Source organism: Bos javanicus, chromosome 3 (assembly GCF_032452875.1).
Source record: "Bos javanicus breed banteng chromosome 3, ARS-OSU_banteng_1.0, whole genome shotgun sequence".
In the NCBI taxonomy this organism is placed as follows: Eukaryota; Metazoa; Chordata; class Mammalia; order Artiodactyla; family Bovidae; genus Bos; species Bos javanicus.
Genome location: NC_083870.1, coordinates 59,113,453 through 59,138,589, shown reverse-complemented (window position 1 = coordinate 59,138,589; position 25,137 = coordinate 59,113,453). Strand labels below are relative to the sequence as shown.

General features: G+C 38.2%; 2 protein-coding genes across 6 annotated transcripts in view; one reads left to right on the top strand and one right to left on the bottom strand.

Moving 5' to 3' along the window:
- DNAI3 (dynein axonemal intermediate chain 3) overlaps positions 1–12,924 on the top strand; it is a 107,086-nt gene extending 94,162 nt beyond the window's left edge. Inside the window, exons 23-25 of one of the 4 annotated variants that reach the window (XR_009735386.1) lie at positions 9,306–9,352; positions 9,485–9,583; positions 12,706–12,793. Coding sequence is in view for 3 of the 4 variants with exons in the window: in XM_061411404.1 (XP_061267388.1) it covers positions 8,726–8,881 (156 nt within the window). In the remaining variant the exon portion in view is untranslated. Of the gene's footprint in view, positions 1–8,725; positions 9,278–9,305; positions 9,353–9,484; positions 9,584–12,705 lie in introns of those variants that run through there. The other 3 variants (XM_061411406.1, XM_061411407.1, XM_061411404.1) reach the window with 3 other exon arrangements.
- Positions 12,925–15,740: 2,816 nt separating this feature from the next.
- Positions 15,741–25,137, bottom strand: part of SYDE2 (synapse defective Rho GTPase homolog 2) — a 44,343-nt gene continuing 34,946 nt past the window's right edge. The window contains exons 7-8 of one of the 2 annotated variants that reach the window (XM_061411401.1): positions 22,111–22,158; positions 21,448–21,534 (exon numbers count right to left, since the gene is read on the bottom strand). In XM_061411401.1, coding sequence (XP_061267385.1) covers positions 22,148–22,158 — 11 coding nt within the window. In that variant the 3' untranslated portion in view covers positions 21,448–21,534; positions 22,111–22,147. Of the gene's footprint in view, positions 21,535–22,110; positions 22,159–25,137 lie in introns of both variants that reach the window. The other variant, XM_061411400.1, reaches the window with a different exon arrangement.

The window sequence follows — 25,137 nt, the reverse complement described above, 5'->3', positions numbered from 1 at the left end:
TTAACAGAATTTTGTTTTCTGTCAAACCTCAACATGAATCAGCCATAGGTATACATATATCCCCTCCCTTTTGAACCTTCCTCCCCATTCTACCCATCTAGGTTGATACAGAGCCCCTGTTTGAGTTTCCTGAGCCATACAGCAAATTCCTGTTGGCTATTTACTCTATATAGGGTAATGTAAGTTTCCCTGTTACTCTTTCCATACATCTCCCCTCTCCTCCCCTCTCCCCATCTCCACAAATCTGTTCTCTATGTCTGTTTCTCCATTGCTGCCCTGTAAATAAATTCTTCAGTACCTTTTTTCTAGATTCCATATATATGTGCTAGAAGATGATATTTATCTTTCTCTTTCTGACTTATTTCACTCTGTATAATAGGTTCTAGGTTCATCCACCTCATCAGGACTGACTCAAATGTGTTCCTTTTTATGACAGAGTAATATTCCATTGTGTATATGTACCACAACTTCTTTATCCATTCATTTGCCGATGAACATTTAGGTTGCTTCCAGGTTCTAGCTATTGTAAATAGTGCTGCAGTGAACAATGGGATACATGTGTCTTTTTCAAATTTGTTTTCCTCAGGGTATATGCCTAGGAGCGGGATTGCTGGGTCATATAGTGGTTTTATTCCTAGTCTTTTAAGGAATCTCTATATGTCTTCCATAGTGGCTGTATCAATTTACATTCCCACCAACAGTGCAAAAGCGTTTCCTTTTCTCCACACCCTCTCCAGCATTTATTCTTTGTAGACTTTTTGATGATGGCCATCCAGTGTTCTTGCCTGGAGAATCCCAGGGACAGCGGAGCCTGGTAGGCTGCTGTCTATGGAGTCACATGGAGTCGGACACGACTGAAGCGACTTAGCAGCAGCAGCAGCATTCTGACCAGTGTGAGGTGATATCTCATTGTGGTTTCGATTTGCATGTCTCTAATAATGAGCGATGTTGAGCATCTTTTCATGTGTTTGTTAGCCATCTGTATGTCTTCTTTGGAGAAATGTCTGTTTAGGTCTTTTCCCCACTTCTTAATTGGGTTGTTTGTTTTTCTGGCATTGAGTTGTATGAGCTGCTTGTATATTTTGGAAATTAATCCATTGTCAGTTTCATTTGTATTATTTTCTCCCATTCTGAGGGTTGTCTTTTCACCTTGCTTATAGTTTCCTTTGCTGTGTAAAAGCTTTTAAGTTTAATCAGGTCCCACTTGTTTACTTTTGTTTTTATTTCCATTACTCTAGGAGGTGGGTCATAGAGGATCTTGCTTTGATTTATGTCATCAAGTGTTCTGCCTGTGTTTTCCTCTAAGAGTTTTATAGTTTCTGGTCTTAACACTTAGGCCTTTAATCCATTTTGAGTTTATCTTTGTGTATGGTGTTAGGAAGTGTTCTAACTTCATTCTTCTACATGTAGCTGTCCCATTTTCCCAGCACCATTTATTGAAGAGGCTGTCTTTGCCCCATTCTTGCCTCCTTTGTCAAAAATAAGGTACCCATAGGTGCATGGGTTTATTTCTGGGCTTTCTATCTTGTCCCATTGGTCTATATTTCTGTTTTTGTGCCAGTGCCATACTATCTTGATGACTGTAGGTTTGTAGTGTAATGTGAATTCAGGAAGGTTGATTCCTTGGCTCCATTTTTTCCTTTTAAGATTACTTGGCTATTTACAGTCTTTTGTGTTTCCATATGAATTGTGAAATGTTTTGTTCTAGTTCTATGAAAAATGCCATTGGTAATTTGATAGGGATTGTATTGAATCTGTAGATCGTGTTTGGTAGTATAGTCATTTTCACAGTATTGAGTCTTCCTACCCAGGAACATGGAACATCTCTCCATCTGTTTATGTCGTCTTTGATTTCTTTCTGCAATGTCTTATAATTTTCTGCACACAGTTCTTTTGTTTCCTTAGGTAAGTCTATTCCTAGATATTTAATTCTTTATGTTGCAATAGTGAATGGGATTGATTCTTTAATTTCTCTTTCTGATTTTTCATTGTTAGTATATAGAAATGCAAGTGATTTCTGTGTATTGATTATGCATCCTGCAACTTTGCTAAATTCACTGATTAGCTCTAGTAATTTTCTGATACTATCTTTAGGGTTTTCTATGTACAGTATCATGTCATCTGCAAACAGTGAGAGCTTTACTTCTTTTTCTGATCTGGATTCCTTTTGTTTCTTTTTCTTCTCTGATTGCTGTAGCTAGGAATTCCAGAACTATGTTGAATAATAGTGGTGAAAGTGGACACCCTTGTCTTGTTCCTGATCTTAGGGGAATGCTTTCAGTTTTCCACCATTGAGAATGTTTGCTGTAGGCTTATCATACTATGTTGAGGAAGGTTCCTTCTATGCCCATTTTTTGAAGAGTTTTAATCATAAATGGGTGCTGAATTTCGTCAAAGGCTTTTTTGCATCTATTGAGATTATCATATGGTTTTTATCTTTCAATTTGTGAATATGGTGTATCACATTGATTTGCATATATTGAAGAATCCTTGCATCCCTGCAATAAACCCAACTTGATCATGGTGTATGAGTTTTTTGATGTGTTGCTGAATTCTGTTTGCTAAAATTTTCTTGAGGATTTTTGCATCTATGTTCATCAGTGATATTGTCCTATAGTTTTCTTTTTTTGTGTTGTCTTTGGTTTTGGTATCAGGATGATGATGACCTCGTAGAATGAGTTTGGAAGTGTTCCTTCCTCTGCAATTTTTTGAAAGAGTTTTAGAAGGATAGGCATTAGCTCTTCTCTAAATGTTTGATAGAATTCTCCTATGAAGCCATCTGGTCCTGGGCTTTTGTTTTTTGGGGTATTTTTGATCACGGCTTCCATTTCCTGGTTCAGTCTTAGAAGACTGAGCTTTTCTCAGAATCTGTCCATTTCTCCCAGGTTATCCATTTTATTGCCACATAGTTGTTCATAATAGTCTCTTACCATCCTTTGCATTTCTGCATTGTCTGTTGTTCAGTTCAGTTCAGTTCAGTGTCTGTTGTAATCTCTTCTTTTTCATTTCTAATTTTGTTGATTTGATTCTTCTCTCTTTTTTTTCTTAATGAGTTGGGCTAAAGGTTTGTCAGTTTTGTTTATCTTCTCAAAGAACCAGCTTTTAGTTTTATTAATCTTTACTATTGTTTCTTTCATTTCTTTTTAATTTATTTCTGCTTGGATATTTATGATTTCTTTCCTTCTACCAATTTTGGGCGTGTTTTTTTTTTCTTCTTTTTCCAGTTGTTTTAGGTGTAAAGTTAGGTTGTCTATTTGATGTTGTTCTTGCTTCTTGAGGTAGGATTGTATTGCTATAAACTTCCCTCTTAGAACTGCTTTTGCTGCATCCTATAGGTTTTGAGTTGTCGTGTTTTTATTGTCATTTGTTTCTAAAACTTTTTGATTTTCCTTTTGATTTCTTCAGTAACCTGTTGGTTATTTGGAAATGTGTTGTTTAATCTCCAAGTGTTTGTGTTTCTTACAGTTTTTTCTTGTAATTGATATCTAGTCTCATAGTATTGTGGTCAGAGAAGATTTCAATTTTCTTAAATTTACTGAGGTTTGGTTTATAACCCAAGATGTGGTCTATCCTGGAGAATGTTCCATGTGCACTAGAGAAGAAGCTGTATTCTTCTGCATTTGGATGGAATGTCTTGAAGATATCAATGAGATCCATCTCATCTAATGTATCATTTAAGACTTGTGTTTCCTATTAATTTTCTGTTTCAATGATCTGTCCATTGGTGTGAGTGGGGTGTTAAAGTCTTCTACTGTTATTGTATTACTGTCAATTTCTCCCTTTATGTCTGTTAGTGTTTATTTTATCTATTGTGGTGCTTCTATGTTGGGTGCATAGATATTTAAAATTGTTATGACTTCCTCTTGGATTGATCCCTTGATCATTATCACATTGGATATATCATTTTTAAATTAATTAATTTTTAATTTGTTAAAATACATATAGCATAAAATGTATAATTTTAATCTATTTCTGCTTTATTGACTGTGCCAAAGCCATTGATTGTGTGGATCACAATAAACTGTGGAAAATTCTGAAAGAGATGGGAATACCAGACCACCTGACCTGCCTCTTGAGAAACCTATATGCAGGTCAGGAAGCAACAGTTAGAACTGGACATGGAACAACAGACTGGTTCCAAATAGGGAAAGGAGTATTTATATACAAGACTGTATATATCACCCTGCTTATTTAACTTATATGCAGAATACATCATGAGAAATGCTGGGCTTGATGAAGCAAAAGCTGGAATCAAGATTGCCGGGAGAAATATCAATAACCTCAGGTATGCAGATGACACCACACTTATGGCAGAAAGTGAAGAGGAACTAAAGAGCCTCTTGATGAAAGTGAAAGAAGAGAGTGACAAAGTTGGCTTAAAACTCAACATTCAGAAAACTAAGATCATGGCATCTGGGCCCATCACTTCATGGAAAATAGATGGGGAAACAGTGGAAACAGTGACAGACTTTATTTTTTTTGACTCCAAATCACTGCAGATGGTGATTGCATGAAATTAAAAGACGCTTGCTCCTTGGAAGAAAAGTTATGACCAACCTAGACAGCACACTAAAAAGCAGAGACATTACTTTGCCAACAAAAGTCCCTCTAGTCAAAGCTGTGGATATGAGAGTTGGACTATAAAGAAAGCTGAGCGCTGAAGAATTGATGCTTTTGAACTGTGGTGTTGGAGAAGACTCTTGAGAGTCCCTTGGACTGCAAGGAGATCCAACCAGTCCATCCTAAAGGAAATCAGCCCTGAGTATTCACTGGAAGGACTGATGCTGAAGCTGAAACTCCAATACTTGGGCCACCTGATGCGAAGAACTGACTCATGTGGAAAAGACCCTAATGCTGGGAAGGACTGAAGGTGGGAGGAGAAGGGGACGACAGAGGATGAGATGGTTGGATGGCATCACCGACTCAATGGACATAAGTTTGAGTAAACTCTAGGAGTCGGTGATGAACAGGGAGGCCTTGCGTGCTGCAGTCCATGTGGTCCCAAAGAGGCGGACATGACTGTGCAACTGAAATGAACTGAAATGAGTAGAGTTTCCTGTGCTATAGAGTAGGTTCTCATTAGTTACCTATTTTATACATAACAGTGTGTAAATGTCAGTACCAGTCTCCCAATTTGTCCCTCCGCTATGCATCCCCAGAGGACTTCCCTGGTGGCTCAGACGGTAACGCGTCTGCCTACCATGTGGGAGTCTGGGTTCAATCCCTGGGTCGGGAGGATCTCCTGGAGAAGGAAATGGCAATCTACTCCAGTATTCTTGCCTGGAAAATCCCATGGACAGAAGAACCTGGTAGGCTACAGTCCATGGGGTCGCCAAGAATCAGACATGACTGAGCAATTTCACTCCCTCATTCACTAACTCATGCATCCCTATGCTCTTAAATTTTAAAAAGCCTCTCTGTGCTCAAGATTGTTCATACCAGTACTGCTTATAACAGTGGAGCATTAGAAATAACCTTCATATCCATCAGTGAGGACTGATTATGTAAATCATTCATGTGTGCACGCTCAGTTGCTTAGTCGTGTCCAATACTTTGCAACCCCATGGATTGTAGCCTGCCAGGCTCCTCTGTTCATGAAATTTTCCAGGCAAGAATACTAGAGTGGGTTGCCATTTCCTACTCTGGGGATCTTCCCAGCCCAGGGATCAAACCTGTGTGTCCTGCATCTCCCACATTGGCAGTTGGATTCTTTAGCCCCGTGCCACCTGGGAAGCCCATGTACATCATTGAGAAGCTATAAGACGCAATACTATAAATTCACTAAAATGATGATGTATATAAACTATAGAAAATTCTTCAAGAGATGGGAGTACCAGACCACCTGACCTGCCTCTTGAGAAACCTATATGCAGGTCAGGAAGCAACAGTTAGAACTGGACATGGAGCAACAGACTGGTTCCAAATAGGAAAAGGAGTACGTCAAGGCTGTATATTGTCACCCTGCTTAGTTAACTTATATGCAGAGTACATCACGAGAAACACTGGGCTGGAAGAAGCACAGGCTGGAATCAAGATTGCCGGGAGAAATATCAATAACCTCAGATATGCAGATGACACCACCCTTATGGCAGAAAGGGAAGAGAAACTAAAGAGCCTCGTGATGAAAGTGAAAGTGGAGAGTGAAAAAGTTGGCTTAAAGCTCAACATTCAGAAAACGAAGATCATGGCATCTGGTCCCATTACTTCATGGGAAATAGATGGGGAAACAGTGGAAACAGTGTCAGACTTTATTTTTCTGGGCTCCAAAATCACTGCAGATGATGACTGCAGCCATGAAATTAAAAGACGCTTACTCCTTGGAAGGAAAGTTATGACCAACCTAGATAGCATATTCAAAAGCAGAGACATTACTTTGCCAACAAAGGTCCGTCTAGTCAAGGCTATGGTTTTGCCTGTGGTCATGTATGGATGTGAGAGTTGGACTGTGAAGAAAGCTGAGCACTGAAGAATTGGTGCTTTTGAACTGTGGTGTTGGAGAAGACTCTTGAGAGTCCCTTGGACTGCAAGGAGACCCAACCAGTCCATTCTGAAGGAGATCAGCCCTGGGATTTCTTTGGAAGGACTGATGCTAAAGCTGAAACTCCAGTACTTTGGCCACCTCATGCAAAGAGTTGACTCATTGGAAAAGACTCTGATTCTGGGAGCATTGGGGGCAGGAGGAGAAGGGGACGACAGAGGATGAGATGGCTGGATAGCATCACTGACTCGATGGACGTGAATCTGAGTGAACTCTGGGAGTTGGTGATGGACAAGGAGGCCTGGCGTGCTGCAATTCATGGGGTCAAAAAGAGTAGGACACGACTGAGCAACTGAACTGAACTGAACTTTATTTATTGACCATGAAAGACCTAGAATATGATATTGAGTTTAAAAAGCAAGTCCCATATGCAGTCCCATTTTGTAAGATTTCATACACAAAACTATATAAATATTAAATAGACTCTGAGATGGCTGAAAGGATAGTCACTGATATGTTACCAAACCACTTTTTGAATGTTCAGAGTTTTGATGACTTTTGCTTTCATCTTTGTATCTTTCATATTGTTTGAATTTTTAAAAACAAACTGTCTCATTTAAAAGAAATAAAGCCAAGTTTTTAAAATCTATTAGCTTTAAACAAATATATAAGAATAAAAGATATTAGAGAAATATTTCTGATGGCTTTGAGTACTTTATTTTGTAAGATCAAAATTCTTGCTCAAGTAAATGTGTCTTAGAAAGGAACAAAGACCTGCAAGCATTTGCAAAACCGTCTCCTAAACTTGGATATGCCCAGGCTGGGCTTCCCAGGTAGCACTGGAAAGCACATGCCTGTCAATGCAGGAGACATAAGAGATGAGGGTTCAGTCTCTGGGTTGGGAAGATCCCCTCGGGGAGGGCATGGCAACCTACTCCAGTGCTCTTGCCTGGAGAATCCCCTGGACATAGGAGCCTGGTGGGCTACAATCCAAAGGGTCACGAAGAGTCGGACATGACTGAAACAACTGAGCAAGCATGCACGCATGCCCAGGTTGCTCTATTCTTACTACCAACTAGTCCGAAGAACCCGCATTTAGAGCAGTGGTTCTCAGTCTGGCTTGCATGTCACAATGACCTGCGATGACTGTAGAAGATCAGATGCACAGCAAGGGTTAAGAATCACAGGTCAAAAGCAGTAGACATGGGAGAACAAGCAATTACAGGAGGACATCTATTCTAGTTGCTTCTGAGCAAGCACCTTTTGAATTGAGGCCTGAAGATTTAGGCAGGTTTAAATTGAGGAGCTAAAGAGGGTTTCTCAAATTTAGCAGCTTAAAAAAAGTGAAAATTTGTTATTTTACAGGTCAGGATGATTCGCTGGAGAAGGAAATGGCAACCCAGGGTTCTTGCCTGGAAAATCCCATGGATAGAGGAGCCTGGAGGACTAGAGCCCATGGGGTAACAAAGGATCAGACATGACTTGGCAACTCAATAACACAAAAAAGAGGCCAGAAGTCAGAACTGAGTCTTGAGGTCTAAAATCCAGGCAGGGCTGCTTCCTTCTGGATGCAGTGGAGATCCTGCTCCTCGTTCCTCTAGGGGGCTGCGGGCATCCCTCTTTCACAGCACGTCACTCATCTCCTCGCCCACCTTTGCTGTGCTGGGTGCTCAGTTGCTTCAGTTATGTCCAACTCTGTGTGACCCCATGGACCGCAACACATAAGACTCCTCTGTCCATGGGATTCCCCAGGTATGAACTGGAGTGGATTGCCATTTCCTTCTGCAGGGAATCTTCCTGACCCAGGGATCCAACCTGCATCTCTGGGTCTCCTGCATTGGCAGGTAGATTCTTTACTGCTGAGACACAGGGGACGCCCCACCTACCCTCACCGCCCTTCACTAATTATGCAGTCAAACCTCCCTTGACCTTTTATAAGGGCACTTGTGATTATATTTAGGGACCATCTGGATAATCTAAGAAAACCTCCTCATTCCAAATCCTTTTCAGGAGTGGAATAGGAGACAAAAGGTGAGTTAGCATTCTGCTTTAATGAAGATCGTGCTGTGTGCTAAGTTGCTTCAGTTGTGTCTGACTCTATAACGCCATGGACTGTACCCCACCAGGCTTCTCTGTCCATGGGATTCTCTAGGCATGAGTACTGTGGTGGGTTGCCATTTCCTTCTCCAGAGGATCTTCCCAACCCAGGGATCGAACCTGCATCTTTTATGTCTTCTGTATTGGCAGGAAGATTCTTTACCACTAGTGCCACCTGGGGAGCCCTTAATGAAGATCACTACATGGCTAATCTCCTTGAATCTATTTTATTCATCACTTGAGATTTTTTTTGAAGCAAAGGGACATTCACTTGTAAGAGATCTGTATTACTTGAGTATTCTATAAGGGGCCTTTATGATTTGAAAGTGATTATATTTACTGCTGAAAACTGTAAATTAATGCCACACTACTACTAATGATAACTAACGTTTCATGAGCTCTTACTACAGCATCAGGTACTCTCCTAAATGCTTTAATATATTTTAATCCCATCAACAATTCTGAGAGGTAGTGGGTACCATCCCCATACTACAGTTAAGAAAACTGAGACAGAAAAATCATGTTAATAGCCCAAGAAATGTAGTGAGACACAAACCAAGACTGGCTTCAGAGTTCCTGCTCTCACAGGCAGTGTTACACTGTGAATCTTAGAATATTGTGCTACACGAGTCTCAGAGGTACAATACACAATTGCACATGTATACACTTAAGAGTGTTACTAAGGTATAATTTACATGAAATACACTGTATATATTTTATTCTTTTAAAGATTGATTTTTTAATATTTTGGCTGCACTGGATCTTCCATGCATTGTGGTGAGTGTGGGCTCAGTCACTGCAAATGTGTCCGACTCTTTGTGACCTTATGGACTGTAGCCCGTCAGGCTACTCTGTCCATGGGATTCTCCAGGCAAGAATACTGGAGTGGGTTGCCATACCCTCCTCCAGGGGATCTTCCCGACCCAGGGATCCAACCTACATCTTCTGAGGCCCATGCATTGCAGGCGGATTCTTTACTGCTGAGCCACCAGGAAGCCCCTAGTTTCGGTGAGTGGGCTACTCTTCGTTGCCGTGTACAGGCTTCTCACTGTGGTGGTCTCTCTTGTTGTGGAGCACAGGCTCTACGGCTTGTGGGCTACAGTAGTTGCTGCAACAAGCAAGCTCCAGAGCACCAGCTCAGTAGTTGTGTTCCAAGAGCTTCAGTTACTCCATAGCATGTGGTATCTTCCCGGACCAAGGATCCAGCCCATGTCCCCTGAGTTTGTGGGCAGATTCTTATCCACTGTACCAGAAGGGAAGTCTTGTATATAATTTAAATATACAAATTTTTAGGTCTTGACATATGTATATGGGCATGTCAAGAAATAAACATATCCATCACCCCCAAATTTTCCTCATGCTGTTTTTCAATAGTTCCCTTAAGCATTTCCCCTCAATTCCCAATCACTGATTTGCTATTTCTATTACAATAGGTAAGCTTGTATTTTTCTAGAATGTTATATAAATAGAATCATATGATATGTTCTTATTTTTGTCTTAGTCTTTCGCTTTTGACATACATCCATGTTGAGGGTATAAATAGTTCATTACTTTTTATTGCTGAGATATATTCCATTATATGGATATATCACAATTTATTTGATGAACACTTGAATTGGTTATTTCCAGTTTGGGCTCATAACAAACTAGTCTCCCATGATCATTCTTGTGCAAGCCTTTTAATGGACATAAGCTTTTATTTCTCTTTGATAAATATCCAGGAGTAGAATGGCTGGATCACATGGTGTGGGTATGTTTGACTTTCTACTGCTGCTGCTGCTAAGTCGCTTCAGTCGTGTCCGACTCTGTGCGACCCCATAGACGGCAGCCCACCAGGTTCCGCCATCCCTGGGATTCTCTAGGCAAGAAGACTGTAGTGGGTGGCCATTGCCTTCTCCATCGACTTTCTAAGATATTGCCAAATGTTTACAAACCATTTTACACTGCCACCAGCATGATGGCTGTTCTAGTTCCTGTACATTCTCACCAGTAGGGTCAGGCTATTTTTTGGGGTGAGGGGAGTGTTGCCCTGGGTCTTCATGGCTGCACATAGGCTTTCTCTAGTTACAGTGAGCGGGGCTCCTCTCTAGTTGCAATGTGAAGTCTTCTCATTGCAGTGGCTTCTCTTGTTGCAGAGCACAGGCTCTACTTGCCTGGGCCTCAGTAGTCGTGCCTCTTGGGCTCCAAAGGTCAGGCTTAGCCGCTGTGAAGGGCTTAGTTGCTCCACGACACGCGGAATCTTCTCGGACCAGGGATCAAACTCGTGTCCCCTGCATTGGCACGTGGATTCTTAACCAGTGGACCACCAGGGTCAGTCTTTTAAAATTAGCCATTCTAATTAGGATGTAGTAGTATCTTACTGTAGTTTTAATTTGCATTCCCCTAATGAGTCACTGTTGCACTTATTTTCTATCCACATATCTTCTTTCATGAAAATATGTGTTTGTTTACATATTTTACTCATTATTTTGGAGGTTTTGTTGTTTGTTTACTATTCAGATTTGTGAGTTTTCTGGATACGAGTCCTTTATCAGATATATACAAACATTTAGTCCCACTCTGGATTATCTTATTATTCTCTTAACAATGTTTTTCAAAGGGCAGAAGCTTTTAATTTTGATGAACTTCAGTTAAGCAATTTGTTTTTTTATGGATCACATTTTTGGTGACCTGAGAAATTTTTGCATAACCCAGGGGTTTTTTTTCCTGGAAGTTTTGTACTTTTATGCTTTGCATTTAGATCTATGATGCATTTCTAGTTAATTTTTGTATGGTATAAGATATTTAATGAAGGTTTTTCTCCAAATGAATATCCTATTGTTCCAGCAACATTTGTTGAAAAAAACTATTCTTTCTACCCTGGATTGCCTTTGTCAAAAATCAGTTGTCCATATACATATGAATCTTTTTCTGAACCCTCTATTATGTTTCATGGATGTTTTGTCTATCCTGGTGCCAATACCGTACTGTCTAAATTAGTATCACTTTATAAGTCACCTTAAAATCAGGTAGTATTGGTTCTCCAGTATTGTTTTGGCTAGCCTAGGCTTTTCATATGCAATTAATTTACACATGCAATTCTGGCTTTCATAAAATTTCCATTAAGTGATTTGCTAGAAGCTCAGCCCCTTTATGACTTGGGCCTTGTGTAAGTGCATGAAGAACAGAGCTGATGATAACTTAAGTACTGTTCCGAAGTGGCTAAGGATGTAAATAGATTTGGGAAGTGGAGATGGCTCATACAATGGCTTACAATCTCCCAGAAGTGAATGTGACCTTGCAGGGTAGCAGCAGCATCAAGGGAGCCCACAGTCAACAGAAAGAACTGAGAGAAACTCATAGAGTTCCCTTGATATTTTCTTTGCATATTCTTTAAAAGAGGCTTAATTTTAAAATAGACGCTCTCATTTTAAAATAAAGTACAGATAACCCTGCCATCAACACCATAGCATTTTAATCAGACGAGGGCACTGCACACTTTCCGGTGACACTGGAGGGTCAAACAGGTGAGTTTTCCCTGGAGGCAGAGGAGAAGGAGGCAGATTGTGCTGGGCATGGGAGGGGAGGGCAAGACTGGTTGGGCCCCTGAAGCTTGAGGCACCAGAGCTGGCACATGGCCTGAGAGGCTTGAGGAGAAAAGGACTGATCAATAGAGGCGAGAATATGCCCAGTTTTGGTCACTGTGCAGATTAACCAGGGTGCCGAATGACAGTGATTTCCTAGCAATTACCTGGGAAACCTTGGCATATTGTTGTTGGCTGCCAACATGCCATTCAGCATTTCTATTTCCTGCTGCATTTGATGAAGGGTGCCCAAGTTCATCCTGTGACATTTGGTCACTAGAGGAGGAAGCAATAGGAGGTAATTGTTGGGCGATAACATCCTGTTCTTCTCCTGTTTCTATGAAAGGGAGGGAACTTCCCCCACCTCTCAAGGGAACAGGGCACAGGAGGAACGCTTCAGCTTCTCTCTGCCCCTAATTTACAGTTCAAGTCACAAGAAGACAGACTCATCTGAGTGGGATTGAGCAGGACATGAGCCTGCTTGGCTGGGTGCCTTCTCTGTTTCCTCACAACACAGCCAGCCTGTTGGTAGTAGGTAATATGCATATGTTTTTGTATCTCTGACAGCTTCCACCTCTGCCAGGAGAGGCTTGTTTTTTACCAACGCTGCCAGTGACTGGCTGAGGCGATCAGATCACAGGGATGTAGAAAGAAGCCCAGTTCACCGCAGACCAAAGTCACATTCTCTAGCTTACTAATACTAGAATATATATATATATATATATATATATATATATGCGTGTGTGTATGTTTGTGTGTGTATACATTAAAAATTTTAAAACGTTATTTTTAATGGTGTTGGGTCTTTGTTGCTCTGCGTGAGCTTTCTCTTGCTGAGGTGCAGTGGCTTCCCTTGTTGCAGAGCACAGTAGTTGTAGCACACGGGCTCAGTTGCCCTGCAGCATATTAAATCTTCCCAGATCAGGGATTGAGCTTGTGATCCCTGCGTTGGCAGGCAGATACTTAACCACTGGACCACCAGGGAAGTCCTCCAGCTTACCTTACCTGCTATTTTTATCTCCATGTGTCTGGTTCCTATGCTGCTGCTGCTGCTAAGTCGCTTCAGTCGTGTCTGACTCTGTGCGACCCCATAGACGGCAGCCCACCAGGCTCCCCTGTCCCTGGGATTCTCCAGGCAAGAGTACTGGAGTGGGTTGCCATTTCCTTCTCCAACACATGAAAGAGAAAAGTTAAAGTGAAGTCGCTCAGTCGTGTCCGACTCCTAGCGACCCCATGGACTGCAGCCTACCAGGCTCCTCCATCCATGTATTTTCCAGGCAAGAGTACTGGAGTGGGATGCCATTGCCTTCTCCAATAATAGGCTCTAATTTCAGGAGGGAAAGATGGGCGTGGTGTCGGTCTCCTACAACACATGCTAGCACAGACATAGTTGCGGAGAAGAGGGGCTGGCAGGAGAGGGCTAAAAGAGGAAACAAAATGAAAACTGTGGTTGTGGTCAGGGCCACAGCCCTGAGAAGACCCTAAAGTAGGAACCCCAGCTGCAAAGATTGACTTTGGTTCTGTTCCTGCCAGTGTGGGGCCTGCAGGGCCACTGGAGTTGGCAGCATGGGGCTCATGAATAATGGACCCCACCCAGGGCATATCTCAGACAGGCTGCTGACAGACCCTTCCTAGCGCTGCTAGGAAACCCTTTGGCTGTCTCCATCATCAAATGAGACTTGTGCAAATCTGGATGTGATGTTTTTGTCCCTCCCTGGTGTTATCTATGTGTCCAACTTTCAGTGCAGCTCTGACTTTGCTTGTGTCCCAGTATTTCTGGTAGGAAAATTGGAAAGAACAGGGACTGTCATTCAGTATTTCCCCAAGTGTGGTATGTATGCCAAGGTGTACATTATGAATCTGTTTTAGTGTGTTGAAAAAAAAAATGAAGTTAACTTATTTATGACAAATGATCACTGGTTTTCCTTTTATGGTAACAATATGAAGTTTATAATAATAATAAATTTTAATTTTATTTTATAATAAAATTATAAAATAATAAATTTAATAGAAAAATGTTTAGAGAAAATAAGAAAATAATATTACACATGGTACTTGAATATGGCAGAAATTGTAAAGGTTGTCTGTATGATAGGGGTCTGGGATAGCTAAAAGTAACATGGAAAGGAACACAAGATACCCAAAATATGCATTTTTCAGAGGATTTTCATAGCAATGGATTTTTCTAATAATGATAAAACCTAGGATTTATGGTGAATTCACATATGATTCTTAGAGGTTAATTATAGTCACACAAAATTTATCTCCAACTCAATTTTTGTGGTGTCCAAAATGACATATTGTGACATGTACTGGAAGTCTGCAACTTACTTTAAAATGTACCAAGAATTAAGGCAAAAAAGAGTGGATACATAGGTACATGATCAAGCAAATACAGCAAAATGCTTAAAAATGATAGAAGCTAGATGGTAAATATGTGAATGTTCACTATATGATATTCAGCTTTTCTTTATGCTTTAAAGTATTTATAATAAAATGTTGATGGATAGAGATATTAACTGGGCTTCTTTTATGTATAGATTGGTTGACTTTACAGGTGAGTTTTGAGATTATGTACAGATCAAACATAGACTCATAACCTAGGACAGACGGCACTTTATGCTCTGACAATTTTCATCTCCCAGGTTTAGACAAGTTGTTTTCACTAATCTAATGTTTCAGAGTTGCTCTTAGGTTAAAATGTGTACTTACACTGGCGGGAAGGGCGTGGGGTGGGGATGGAGGGGAGGAATGGGGTTTGGGAGTCAGTCAAGAAGAGACACAAATAGATCCATTTTCCTGAACAAAGGTCAGGAACAAGGGGTTCACTCACTGTTCAGTATCTGTGGCTGGGAAAAAATGCAAGCTGCAGGCTCATCACTTTGATGACTTTCCCATTTCTTAATTTAATATCCATTGTACTTGTCTAAAGCTGGAATTTTAAACTCTCCTTGGAAGAGTTTATTTTGAAGAGTAAAATTTCCAGTCAAAGAAGTATGTAGAATACTGAGGCCAATACCAAGTTTTCACTTCATAATACATCCAGTAAGCCAAAAAAGAAAGATTAACTCAACTGACTTAAAAGCATGCCAAAGGCCTTATCAAACAAATAAGGATTAAGTTAACCCAATTCAAGGGCAATATTTAGGTGTTTTTCTCACTTACTTAAACACTCGTTTGAGAAAAATGAAAACACTAAATGTAGTTCCTCACCCTAAAGTGGTCTCTTTTTCTAATTTTTTTTAAAAAAGGAATTGTTTATAGTGTTCATTTAACTTTATGAAAATATTTTCTAATAATTTGAAAAGTAAGTTTTTCCAGTTCTACTAAAAAGTGCACGAAAATTAACAGGATATTTTTCATCACAATTTCTGTAAAGAAATAAATGATTCATTTTAACAAAAGCTTTCTTAGAAATCTTTCTTTCTTATGGTGAGATGTACCTTTTCACACACATATCATTTAAATAATTGTTTCCACTGAACTCTGCAGCACAAAATTACCTAAAATTACCAACCCCCTTATTTTTTAAGTCAATAAATTTTACCAATGTCATTCTAGTTCCAAAAGAAACAAAAATCATTGAAAAAATAAAGGGAACATTATTTTCTTAACCACAAATGATTTATTGATCAGGAGTGAATATTTGAAAAGTTATATACACATTGCACCTCATAGTGCTTAGTCTTTTCCTGACAAAAGATAAGCATTCTCTAAGAATCCCTTTTTATTCATTCATTTATTAATAATTAACTGAACATCTTCAATGTTATAAGTCCTAGGCCTATGGCAAAGAACTAGATACACAAGGTCCCTATTGCCATGGAAATTACATTCAAGAAGGGTGGGCACAGATAATGATCAAATACACAAGGTAATTTCAGATACTGATAAACGTCTTGATGAAAGTAAGGCAGGAAACATTTTCCAAAGTTATAAATACTTGTAGTTTAATCATATAGTAGCATAACTATTTGGGGCTTGTTACAAGAAATAGAAATTTCTGTCTTCTTCCTCCCCCATTCTCAAAGCAGTTACTGATTCAGTTCAGTTCAGTTCATTCGCTCAGTCGTGTCTAACTCTTTGTGACCCCATGAATCACAGCACACCGGGCCTCCCTGTCCCTCAGCAACTCCCGGAGTTCACTCAGACTCACGTCCATCGAGTCAGTGATGCCATCCAGCCATCTCATCCTCTGTCGTCCTCTTCTCCTCCTGCCCCCAATCCCTCCCAGCATCAGAGTCTTTTCCAATGAGTCAGCTCTTCGCATGAGGTGGCCAAAGTACTGGAGTTTCAGCTTTAGCATCAGTCCTTCCAAAGAATTAGGTTGACATTTAAGCAGAGATGTGAGATGATTTAAAAAAGGCACCCAAGTAAGATCTGGGTGAAGAGCTTTCTAGACACTGGGAATGGCAAGTCCTAAGATCCTTACAGGACTGAGGTCCTCCGTGTTGCTGGAGCACAGGGACCATGGGGAAAGGCCCAGGAGAGGGTGTGGCTATCCTTCTAAAGTTTACTTTAGTTTCTGCAGTTGGAATGGATTGTGGGTGTGGAGAGTGCAGAGTGATAGTAAAGAGATGAACTAGGAAGAGACAGAGATGCTGGTGGCTTGGACGAGAGTGTTGGTAGTGATAAACTTCAGTGCATAGAACTGCTGATAGGTTGTGTTTAAGGGCCAAGACAATGATTCCAAGTTTGGGGCAACAGGGCGAGATGAAGTCTAGGGAACTGTTGCTCAGGCTGCTCAGCATTTACATCCCTTTTTTATTTTCATAGAATTTACCTTCACGTAAGTTTCAGAGAAACAATGCTGGCTAACTGCTGTCTGTCTCCTGGGAGCTGGGGCACAGTCTGACGCTTCTGTCAGGGACATTTATCATATCTGAGCCTTACTGAATTCAAAGCAAACATGGGGCAGGGAAAAGAGAAAAGAACATTCCTCTTAGTACCAAATTCCTCAGGTCAGTGAGACTCAAATTAGGACTTAAACATAAAACAACTTTATCACTGTCCAAGTAGCTAAAATTTGATGTTCTTAAATTATAAAATCCTAAGCCTCAAAATCGTTCTTTGGTCAGGAATTAAATTCTTTCCAGGAACCATATCACTCCCAAGCCTGTTTCTTTAGGGTCCTTGATATAAAGCTACGCAATCTGAAAATTTCCAAAGACAATTACAATGTGGGACTTTGCTTTCTTGCATTCTTATTTTTACAGTGACTCATGGGCACCATCACCAGGTACAGAAGCATTAGTACTGAAGAGTTAATAAGGAATTTATAAAGCATTCCAAAACCACTGTATTTATAACAGCAGCATCCACTACAAGGAACTCATTTAAAAAACACAGTGGAGTCATGTCAATCTTATCTGATAGCAACTCCATCCTTCAGTTGCTCAGGACTTACTCCTTTCGCTCACAGTCCACCGGCAGATTTCTTTGGCTCCTACTTCAAAAAGTATTGAAAATACAATCACTCCTCACCGCCTTATTGTCTCCTTGCTGGTCTGAACCACCATTATTCTTACCTGGATTACTGCAAAGCTGGATGCTAGAAGATAATAGGGAAATGTCTTCAAAGTTCTAAGGAAAATGAGTTTGGAAATAGGACAAGTCCAATCAAAGTGAAGTATGGAAAATAAATAAAGACCTCGTCAGACATGCAAGGACTCAAAGTTCATCTCCCATGTGCCTGATTCTGGGAAGTGGTGGGGTAGAGGGCTACTTATAAATATATTTCAGCAAACAAATCAAAAAGGAAAAAATGAAATTAAGAATACAGAACAAAAAAAGTAGCACATAGGAGTGCAAAGAAAATATATCCCAGGAAACAGCTAAAAATTGCTAAGCACAAGTTTGATAAAGTCAATTAAGAAGCTTAAAATGATCCCTGGGTTATAGTAAAGAAATATTTTTCTTCTGTCAAAGAAAAATAAAGGTAATGATACCCTTCAGGAATCCCAGGATGAAAGCCAAAAGTAGTTTGAACGAATTTGGTAATTTAATGACAAAGGAAGTGTAATAGTAAAGAAAGTATTTTTCTTCTCTCCAAGAAAGAAAAAAGGTACTTACTTACTCCAGGAAACATTAAAATCTTCAAAAGCCATTATGAAGCAAGTAATACCTGATTTAGAGAAACTGATGGCTATAAGATAAAATAATCTATTTGACCTTTAGTTTGTATTCTGCTTAAATCAGTATACAGACTTCAAGATTGTAAGATTAGAGATTCAATCACATGGTAATATCACCCATGAATATTTCTGCATAATCTAGCACAACTACTTGTTACTGATTAGTAGTTTTTAGAATACTAAAGGAAAATCAAAAGTATAGTTTCCCCAAATAATACACATCTATTAATGATTGATTATGTAAACTGATAGTATAACTTACAGAAGTTGGGGAGGTAAAGGGCAGTAATGAATAGGAAAGAAAGTACTGGGTTGGTCATTTCCACAATGGTAAGAGGTCAAGAGATACCATTTAAAACTGATGGATCAAGGAATAATTTATTAAAGTCATAGAAGCAACCAAAAGAGAAACCAAAAATTTAAATAAATAAATAAATGAGGAGGAGGAATAGAGTGAAATAAATTGCTTATCACTCAAAACGGACAGTCAACAGGTACGCTTAAATGACAAATCAAGAAACAGCAGCAGCAAACCTAGAGTGACAAAGGCAGTTACCTAAAGAACAAAAAGTGGTTGTTACCTCTGAGAAGTAAGACTGATGTGGATGCAGGGAGGTGCACTTTTATTTTCAATCTACTTGAATTGTTTAAAATCTTTGTTCAGGTACATGCACTACAATTAAACTTGTTTTCAATCCTAAAAACCATTAGCGCTGGCAGGGGAATGAGAGTTGGCTGTCTAACAGTATGGGAAGATTCTAGGAGACTATAAAAAGCAGGTATAAAAACTCAAAAAAGATTTGAAAAGGCCATTTTAAATAAAGGTATATACCTAATGGAGTACTTCTAAAACAGCACAGTCAACAGAAGAGGTTTATTATGACTGATTTAAGCAACAAATGTTTAGTATTTTCCGTTAATACTTAAGACGGCAGAGATTAACTTTAAAATTATTAGCATCCAAAATAATATGTTGGCCCTTAAAAGTATTGCAGATTCTGGAAAACTCAATTTTGGAAAAAAAATGTTATTACATATATTTATGGATAATATCTGATGGTCCAATACTTTAACATGTTCATTTAAAAAGAATGACTTTGAAATAAATGATCCTTAAAAATCATCATCATAATAGCACGACACCGAGGTTATAAGGTTTTAATAAAGCTCTTACGTTTCTGATACTAATTCATATAATGTATGTGATATAGCACTCAAAAGGAAGAATACTGAGACAATCTTCTTACAAAATATTTAGGGTACATTTCTTTTGACCATTTACTCAATAATATATATCTGTCACATATTCTTTTGGCATTTTTCTGAATTATTATATAAAGCTTTAAAAATGAAAGTTTCATATAAAAATAGTTATTTATCTGACTTTTAACAAGTAAACTTTCAAATTAAATTACTTGGTATTCCATTTACCAATGTATATTGCATAGAAAGTTAAATACTTTAATATTTAAAAAAACATCAAGAAGTCAGTTTTTTTAATGGCTGCTATATCTTTAAGTTGGTAGTTCAAATTTTGTTAATAATTTTAAATTACACATTCTGTAGGTATAAAAGTTTACAAAAAATACATTCCAATTTAATAAAAAAAAGACTTCTAAATTTACATTTTCAAACACTGTTGTGATTGCTATAATGACTATCTTGTAGATAAAATTAGTCAAAATAAGTTAATTTTTTAAAATCAATAACATAGTATTCTGGCAAGATTTCTTTAGAAATAAATGAAGGTAATTATAAAGTCAAAGTTATATATGTATTATTACAAATAAATATGTTCTAAGTATAATTACTTTGTTTTAAAAAGCAGAAGATAAAAATGTATAAATAGGTAAAGATTTTTAAATTTAAGTCACCAGTGCAGAAATCTTGGCACTTAATCCTTTAAAATGTTAGATTTCAATTTAAAGGATGACTTCTCACTGGGGATACTGTGACTTTCTGTAAGTCAAAAATGAAAGTCTTATTTTTTCTATTTAGATGTTCCTAGTGTTTTGGGTCAAGTGTTTCTATGCAACTCCTCCTTTAACTTAAATGTTCTTTCCCTGAAAAAGACATTTTTAAGCTAATGATTTTGGCCTCATGACATATACTTTAAAGATACTCGTGATTTTGCAGCCAATCCTTCCCCCCATTCTAATGTCTATACATACATGCGCTGATAAATATATACATATATTGGGGGTTACAAAAATACTTATTTAAGTTTAAATAATTACTGAATGTTAACACAGAATACATTAATATTTGTATAATTTTACTTTATAAAAAGTAAAAATTTATAAAAAGGTTTTCTTACAGCAGCATTTGCATTGTGAATGAAATGTGATGGAACGATGTTGCAGTGTGCATGGATTCATACTGCAAATCACACGGAGCAGCTGCATTCCTTCCACTGGAAGGAATGTCTGTTTCAGAAAAGCAGTTTCTATAAAGTACAAAAGTCTTGAGGGGCTAATAACTAGTATGAATCTTAGAAGTGCATTTTAAACTTATACCCATAGCATTGGCAAGATTTTAAAAAATACCCACAAGAAGTCCAGGTTATCTTTACCTCAAGAAAAACTTCCTAATGAAATAAGTAAAAACTATGGTAATGAATGGTGTTTTTTGAATTACATGAACTTGTTAGAAAATAACTGAAGATTTCAAGAGTAAAAAATTTAAAACATCACTGTGAGATACAAGAAAGTGAGAAAGATGGATGTGAAACATAGGACGTTATGAAAAAGCAAAAACTCTCAACCTTAAACACTCATATTAAGCTTGTTTTTGTTGAGTTCACTCTCTAGATTTCCAATCAAAGTATCAATACTTTCTTGTAGATCTTTGAGATTGACTTTTCGGTCCACTCTAGACTCCATTGTCTGCACTGTTAAGTACGTCTGAAACGTGCACTCTTGGGACAGAGGAGTTGGCTGTTCAATCGTGATATCTGGCTCATATATTTTGCTACAGTTTTCTCCATTTTCTCTGTCTTCGGAAGGGACATCATAATCCACAGTATTTAAGTTTTCTTTCGTATTTAAAAAGTAGTTTTCTCCACAGCTGCTCCAGTCTCCTGCATAACGATTACTGAGTGGACTGTCTAGTCTGGTTTGCCTTGGCCTGAGTACTCCTGATGATTCAGTACCACTCAAATTTAACAAGTAAGGTCGTTCTTTCTTCCGCCTCAAATAATTTAGAGAAGACTTCTGCTCTGGGAACAAATTGTCTGCTGATTCTTTGATAGTTAAACGTTGCACTAGGAACAAACAATTGATTTGCTTTAGTGACAGTAATCCAACTTAATCCAATTTAAAAACACAGAGCTAAAGATAAGCTATTTAACAATCAACTACAAACATGCATTACAACAAACACATGCACACTACCAAAAGAAAGCATTCCATAACTATTTTTTCTATCACCAGACATAATCAAGATTAGGAACAGAAGCCAGTAGAATGTTCAGTGGTGCTAATTCATGCTACATCACAACATCCCAAAATAAATCAAATTTCCAAGTTGATTAACTTTCTGTGCAAGTTAATTAATATCTAGCTGTAATTCAAACAGTGGCTAAGCTGGTAGCTTCTTTTAAATTAAAAGCTACAGCAAAAAGCAGGCAAGGCATGTTCGTGTATAAACAAAACAAAAGTTTCTTTATCTGCAAATATCTAAATGAGGCCAAGGCATCTAAAGTGCTCAGTCTTAAAGTTCTAATCTTTGTGGGGTTTTTTGCAATTCTACTAGCAGCAGTGTCATAATTTACTTGACTTTAAACAGCCAAATTTCACTTCGATAAAATGCACGAAATCTAGACTTGTCCACTTGTTACCTGAGTTTGATTATACAGCATTAGCTAATAACAGTCTTCATTTATTGCCTGAAAATAGTACAGATATTTTATTTTCCCATTCTGGTTAGGAATCTAACAATCTCAAATAACATTCCTCATACTTAGACTAATTCCTTCTATTATTAATAGTATGCATTGCACTGGCCACACAGATTAGCAGGGAGACACACATTACTTCATAATAAATCAAGGCTTTACAGCTTACTCTTTTGTGTATACTGAACAAAACACCTGTCGAATGGACTGAATTTAAATGTTGAGGCACAGCTATTAAAAAATTGTCCATGATGCCTTTCTATTTCTGCTTGTTTATTCTCCATTATTAAGTGCCTCTCCATTTATATACTTCCCTTTACTAAGATAAAGGGAACATATAATCAGTGACAACATACCAACTTTACACTCTCTAACATATTCATTTCCTACTGAATAAAATAAGATCATTAAAGAATAATACAGACATGTAGATGGTCCTAGTTTTCCAGATGTACAGTGATTTATATAACATTTTCAGAGATTGAATGATTTTTTTAACTTAGATTTTATTAAAATACTTGATAACTGTATATAGGTATGTTTTAAACATTTCTATTTACCTGCATTTTTATGATGGCTATTACATATCACTATGAATAGCTAAAAGCTCTTGATCTAAAATTTTCTACAAAAAAAAAGGTCTGATATTTACTTTAAAGGAATGTGTGTGTTAATTGCTCAGTCGTGTCCAACCCTTTGCAACTCATGGACTGGAGCCCACCTGACTCCTCTGTCCATGGGATTTTCCAGGCAAGAATACTGGAGTGGGTTGCCATTTCCTCCTCCTGGGGAATCTTCCCAACCCAGGGATCGAACCTGGGTGTCTTCTGTGTCTCTTGCATTGCAGGTGGATTGTTTACCCGCTGAGCCATGAAAGGAATGGCGATATTTACTTTAACTTGATATTTAAAACAGTATTAATAGAGAGTGTCATATGCCATTGCAGAATGGATACCTAAATTTTTTCACTGTTTAATTATTCATCCTTCTACTGAAGATGCTTATCTTCACTAAGTCTCCTTGCTTTTTCCCCTTCATTTGCTGTGCTGTTCCTATTCTTAGTGCTTAAGTGTCACGCCTGTTGTTTTTGCCAACCCATTACAGTACTAGGCTAACCTTGAGGTCATCTGGTTTGTGATCCAACCAGGGTAAAACATTTTTGACTCTGTGTTGACCTTGTCTTAATTTATCTGTATTTTCCGACATTCACCTGCAAAAACCCACATTTATTTTGTTGCCAAATGCTTAAAGTTGCTTAACCAAGTCCCTGTTCAAACATTATTTTTGCATTTTCTTAGAAAACATTTAAGAAACCAATTTATAATATTTTATATCTCTGGTGGCTCAGACAGCAGAGAATCCACCTGCAATGCAGGAGACCTGGATTGGGAAGATCCCCTGGAGAAGGGATTGGCAACCCACTCCAGTATTCTTACCTAGAGAAGTCCATGGACAGAGGGCCTGGTGAGCTACAGCCCATGGGGTTGCAAAGAATCAGACATGGCTGAGCGACTAACACTTTCTTTCAAAAAACCAACAATAGTATTTTATATCTTTTAGACCAAAATTTCTAAAAAATCAACTTTACTAGCTTTTTAAACTACTGGTGGTGATACGGGTTTCCTATTACATATGCAGATAAAATGGTTAATTTTACCCCCCAAAATTCTGGTTTTCCTAGCACTGCTGATTACCTACCTTCAAAAGAATAAGATGAAAATACAACCTAGAAAGTGGTTAAAAAATTCTCAAAATATAATGATAATTACTAAGAAGCGTAATTTTCTTATTTTCTACCAATAGATTTATATTTTTAATCACCACTCTATTAGCTTTTTATCTACAGTATAATTACCTTGGGCATAATTACTTTACTTAATAGAATATATTGGGTAGCTAGTTGTTGCCAAGTACTCTGTTATAACCTGGAAATGTAGAGGTAAGCAAAATGTAGTCCTTGACCTCATGAAACTTAGTCTAGTGAGAAAAATGAACCAAAAAGAATGAGGGAAGGAATTCCCTGGCAGTCTAGCAGTTAGGACTCCAGAATGCTCCCTGCCAAGGGCTCAGGTTCAATCTCTGGCCAGGGAACTAAGATCCCATAAGCTGCACAGCCAAAAAAAAAGAATTAGGGAAAATTGATAGCTCTTCCAAAAACAAAAGCCCAGTCCCAAATCTATTTGTCATAGAAAATGTGATGTAGCAAACAGCTGGTCTAAGAATTATACATTCTCTAAAGCTATTTTCCTATCCATAAAGTGAAAGGGTAGCCTATCATTAATTTTCAATATTCGTAAGACAGCAAACTAATGTTTTTTAAAAGCAACTACCTTCTAAAAACCCAGTACATAAAAAAGATGAAAAGAAGACTGTTTTGATCAAAAGGGAAATATATTTCCATTTTGCTCCCTCACCTGCTGCCAATCTGGCCCCAAAGCTGCTTCCAAAGAACTTAGGGTTTTGCCAGAAGAATCTGAAAAGCCACTGGCAGGCTGACTTTTAACTTTCAGTGCCAGTATACCAGGGTTCTAACTGATCACTTTGAAGACAAGATTTTTCAAGAAGAAAAGCTCAAAGTAAATTATATTCAAATTATTAATATAAAGTAAATTATACTGCCCAAAATTAAAAAAAAAAATAACACAAAACAAAAAGTTAAGGAAGTAAAAAAGAAGGAAGGTAGGCAGGAAAAGGTGGAACCAATTCTTTTTATTTCTGGAGTAGGGTAAATACCAACAGGAAAAATAAATGGGATACACATAGCAAGGACAGTCATTCAGCAAGTAATATGCCATGGCCCATTTTCTACGTCACCATCAATTTTCTCAGGCTCATTAAGTGTACTATGTCTACTTGATTTGTGCCTCTTCTTGAATCCAAAAGCAAGTGATTTAGTAGGCAAAACTAACTCCTATTTCCTCTCAACTTTCTGCCCTGTTCTATACTTTGTCTGAGGTATTATAACTGAAG